The following is a 5000-nucleotide window of genomic DNA, read 5'->3' on the forward strand; positions in this document are numbered from 1 at the left end:
TATATATATATATATATATATATTGAGGTGTACAATCAACTATTTGTAAAAGGAGACACATAACGGCATATTATACACAGACAATTGCTGCTGCTGCTGCTGCTGCTGTTGCTGTTGCTGCAGGGCGAACAGCCAAGTTTAAAATGTATTTATGCATGCATGCATGCATAAATACATGCATGCATGCAGCCCCACAGGCATGGCCATAGGGTGTATATACATGTACACTGCATACACGCATACACCCCTTTCTTGCATCCTTGCTGCATGCATGCGCGCATGCATGCATGTATGCATGCATACAGCCCCAATGTCTGTGTGCTGCTGCAGTGAGTTGAGGTGTACGTACACCTCAAGCCGCTGGTGTCTTTTGCTGCTGTTGTTTTTATTGCCTTTTTTTTTTTCTTTTTCTTGTTGCAGTATAATATATAATTATTTAATTTATTTAATTTATTTAATTAAATAAATAATTAAATTAATTAAATATATTTATTATTTATTTATTTATTTATTATATTCATGCAACTCTGCTACACCCCATTCATACAAGACACCACCACATCCGCAGGACAGCAGCAGCAGCAGCAGCAGCAGCAGTAGCAGCTAGCTGCATTTTGCATGTGCAGCTAGCTGCACTTTGCATGCATCTGCTGCTGCATGCAGCCGCTGCTGTGGTGTACAGGGAGGTAGGTGTCTGTACACCGTAGAATATGGGGGTAGAAGCAGCAGCAGCAACAATCGGAAGCAGCCCCAAATGCATGGGTGCATGCAGGGATACATGGATACATGCAGCCCCAAATGCATGCATGCACGCATGCATGCATGCATGCACGTATAAATAATTATGCTGCTGTCTCTATTAACAACAAAATGGAGACAGGAGACACCTCAACTGTCTCCTTTATTTAATCATCTTCTTCTACTCTATTATTATCCAATCCCTAGAATCCTAAACATGCTGCTGCTGCTGCTGTTGCTGCTGCTGCTGCAGTTGCTGCTGTTGCTGCTGCTGCTGCAGCAGCAAATAGACCTCCGATAGTACCCAAAACAGCTGCGGCGATCATCAGCAGACACTGCTGCTGAGGCGGCTGTTTGCGAAGGCCTCCTGTATGAGCAGCAGCACCTGCTGCTGCTGCTGCTGCTGCTGTTGCTGTTGCTGCTGCTGCTGCAGCAGCATCCGGTGAGGAAGCGGGAGGCTCCAACCTCCCGCTATTTGCTTCCCCTCGGAAATGGAGCTTCGCGTTACTCCTGCTGCACCTCTCTTGCTGGCTATTCAGCTGCTGCTGCTGCTGCAGCTGCTGCTGCTGCTGTTGCTGCTGCTGCAGCTGCAGCAGCAGCACTGGCAGATGAATGCCTCACTAGGAGGGCAGAGGCCTTCAATCGGTGGCGTTTAAGTCGATGAGCTCTTCCCCTGCAACACAACAAAACCCTAAACCCTAAACCCTAAACCCTAAACCCTTAAACGGCATAAACCCTAAATATATTGATACAAACCCTAAACCCTAAACCCTAAACCCTAATTCCTTGGCTTACTGTTGGTTGGCTCGTCTCCTTTGCCTCCGCTGTCTCTGCAGCACGTGAGGCGTTTTGCACTGCAGCAAAGAAGACAACACAGCAGCAGCAACACAATGCAGCAGCAGCAGCACCAACAGCAGAATGTGCAGCAGCAGCAGAAGCAACAGCAACAACAGCAAATCCTAAACCCTAAACCCTAAACCCTTACCCTTCCTCTGTGCATGCACTCTAGGAGCCTTCGACATTGCTGCTGCAGCCCCAAGAGGAGGGAAGTCTGCTGCTTCTAGCGGCGGTTGCTGCTGCTGCTGCTGCTGTCTGCTACGTCCGCCGTTGCTTCCTGCTCCACCTGCTGCTGCTGCTGCTGCTCCTGCTGCATTCCTCCTCCCCGATCCTGCTGCTGACGGTTCGCCGCCGCTGCAGCAGGAGTCAGCACCTGCTGTAGCCCTACTTGATTCTCCTTGGGGGGCATGCTGCAGCTCGTGCTGCTGCTGCTGCTGTTGCTGCTGCTCCTGCTGCTGCTGCTCATCTACAGCAGCAGGACCCCCTCTTGCGCTCCAATGGCCCCCTGCGCCTCTTCTCTTGCCGCCGCGGCCAACAGCTGCACACAAATACACACAACAGTTTCCTGCTGCTGCTGCTGCTGCTGCTGCTGCTACTCCTCTTCTTACTGCTGCTGCTGCTGCTGCTGCTGCTGCTTACCTCCTGTTTGACCATTCCTGGGTGCCCCTAAGGGAGCAGCATTTCTGCCTGTGCCCCACCATCTGCTGCTGTTGCGGCCTCTACCTCCATACCCTCCTCTACCTCTAAAACCTGGTTGCTGCTGCTGCTGCTGCTGCTGCTGTGGGGAGGGGAAGCCCTGTGCCTGCTGCTGCTGCTGCTGCTGCTGCTGCTGATGCATAAATGGATGCATTGGCCTTGCTGCCATGTAAGGCAGAGGCATAAACATGTGGGGAGAGAAGAAGCCAGGAGCAGCATAGAATAGCTGCTGCGGTGGCGGCATCATTTGCTGCTGCTGCTGCTGCTGCTGCTGCTGCTGTTGCTGTTGCTGTTGCTGCGGTTGCTGCTGCTGCTGTTGCTGCTGCTGCTGTTGTTGCTGCTGACCTCTACGGGAATCCTCTGTGTCAGCTGCTGGGGTTGTTGCTGCTGCTCCTGCTGCTCCTCCTGCTGCTGCTCCATCCCTAGCCCTTCCCCTGTGCATGTTGCTGCCAGCAGCAGGAGGACTTTGCTGCGGTGCAGGTATCCAGCATCCACCCATCATCTGCTGCTGCTGCAGTTGCTGCTGCAGCACGTGCTGCTGCTGCAGTAGATGATGCCGCTGCAAGGATGCATGCGGCGGCCACATAAATGGCTGCATGTCTGCTGCCTCTACAGGATAAGGAGGCATTTGCTGCAGTTGCTGCAGTTGCTGCAGTTGCTGCAGTCTGCTGCTGTATACTTGTGGGGACGTGTGGGGCCCCACACGTGCATAGCTAGCAGCAAGCCCTCCTCCTCCTCTCCTTCCTCTGTTGCTGCCGCGCTGCGGTCTTGCTGCGCTGCGGCGCTGCTGCCGTGCAGCAGGAAGCACGACACCCATGTCTCCTGCTGCTGCTGCTGCTGCTGCTGCTGCAGCAGCAGGCAGTACCCCATAAGGTGACGGGGGAGGAGCTAAGGCTAAGGGAGTCATGGGAGGTGCAGGGAAGAACTGTGGAGCTGCTGCTGATGCTGCTGCTGCTGCTGCTGCTGTTGCTGCTGCTGCTGCTGCTGTTGCCTGCGCTGATACAACGCGGTGTAATGCATGTGATGCCTTTATACCAACCTGCAACGGTTTCCCCTAAACACAGCAGCAGCAGCAGCAGCAGCAGCAGCAGCAACAGTAGCAGCAGCAAATAAAGCAACAAGCAGCATAAAAGATAACACAACACAGCAACAAAGCCCCAGAATCTACCAATGCATGCATGCATGCATCTCCCCTCCACTACTAAGCAAGATAGCTGTCCCGCGTCACCCGTCAACCCCTAAGCATTCCTAGACCACCAACAACAACAGCAGCAGCAGGAGCACCACCACCTGCTGCTGCTGCTGCTGCTGCTGCTGCTGCTGCTGCTGCTGCTTACATTGAATTGTTGTGATCTAAGCCATAAGGCAATTTCTTGTGTATTTGTTGATCCCTTAAGAGAAACAAACCATGTATCATTTACATCCTTACGTATACTACACCAATTCTCCTCTTCTTCCTCTTGCTGCTGCTGCTGCTGCTGCTGCTGATCCTGCTGATCCTGTTGCTGCTCTTGTTGCTGATCCTGATTGGTTCTGTTACTGTTGCTGCTGTCTTTCTGCTGCTGCTGCTGCTGCTGCTGCTGCTGCTGATTGGTGTCTTCGTTTGAACTATTTTCATCACCAACCTGAGACGATTTCTCCTCCCCTTGCTGCTGCTGCTGCTGCTGTTGCTGCTGCTGTTGCTGCTGCTGTTGCTGTTTGTGCTGCTGCTGCAGTTGCTGCAGCAGAGGAGCCTTACGAAGAATAGCAAGTAAATCTTCTTTTGTTGTTTGTGGTGGTAAATCACGAAGAACAAGAGTGTTCCTTCCTTTCTCCATAAGACGAGCAAGAGATATATACTCCTCTATATAGCTGCTGCTGCTGCTGCTGCTGCTGTTGCTGCTGTTGCTGTTGCTGCTGCTGCTGTTGCTGCTGCTGCTGTTGCTGATTGTATTGGTATTACTATTACTTGTACTACTGCTACTTGTTGTACTTGTTGTATTACTGTTATTATTATTGCTGCTGCCTCTGCTGCTGCTGCTGCTGCTGCTGCTACTACTACTACTACTTGGTGTTGCTGATGTTGTCTCCGTAAAGGGACTTATGTCCCCATTTGCTGTGTCTCTATGGGTATGGGGGCCCCCAGGGGCCCCCTCCCTTAATGCTGCTGCTGCTGCTGCTGCTGCTCCTGATCCTGTGCTATTATTAGGGTTTGTTGTTGTACTACCTTCACTAGCATCATCATCCTGCTGCTGCTGCTGCTGCTGCTGCTGTTGCTGCTGCTGCTGTTGCTGCTGCTGCTGCTGCTGTTGTGTGCCATTTTCGTTTGTTGCTGCTGCCTCTCTAGAATCTCCTTCTTCTTCCTCCCCTTGCTGTAGCTGCTGCTGTTGCTGCTGCTGCTGCTGCTGCTGCTGCTGCTGCTGTCTATGCCTCTGGACAAGAGTAACATCAGGCATAGCAGCAACAGCCTGCAGCAAATTGTCTCTTGTGCAGCCGCAGCACAAGACAGCGGGGTGTACGAGCAGCACATGCAGGGGCAGCAGCCAATCCCCCGGGTGTATAGCAGCAGCAAGAAAAGGATCTGTAGATAAAGATTCCTCAGATAATAATGCATGCAGCAACTTTTTTACTGCTGCTGCAGATACACCTACAGGTTTTATACCTTCTGCTGCTGCTGCTGCTCCTCCTCCTGCTGCTGCTCCTGCTGCTCCTCCTGCTGCTGCTCCGTCTCGTGATGACGATTCAGATGA

At 52.1% G+C, this 5000-nt stretch overlaps 1 protein-coding gene across 1 annotated transcript in view; it reads right to left on the reverse strand.

Moving 5' to 3' along the window:
- Positions 1–1376: 1376 nt before the first annotated feature.
- The window catches only part of EMWEY_00054070 (hypothetical protein, conserved), a gene marked incomplete at both ends in the record, with an annotated part of 5450 nt that continues 1826 nt past the window's right edge, over positions 1377–5000 (reverse strand). The window contains 5 exons of the mRNA XM_013480086.1: positions 1377–1411; positions 1724–2113; positions 2317–3310; positions 3609–4718; positions 4913–5000. The exon at positions 4913–5000 is cut by the window's right edge and continues 143 nt beyond it. Of these exons, the coding sequence (XP_013335540.1) occupies positions 1377–1411; positions 1724–2113; positions 2317–3310; positions 3609–4718; positions 4913–5000 (2617 nt within the window). The remainder of the gene's footprint in view (positions 1412–1723; positions 2114–2316; positions 3311–3608; positions 4719–4912) is intronic.

Source organism: Eimeria maxima, genomic scaffold (assembly GCF_000499605.1).
Source record: "Eimeria maxima Weybridge genomic scaffold, Emw_scaff1600, whole genome shotgun sequence".
Taxonomy (NCBI): domain Eukaryota; phylum Apicomplexa; class Conoidasida; order Eucoccidiorida; family Eimeriidae; genus Eimeria; species Eimeria maxima.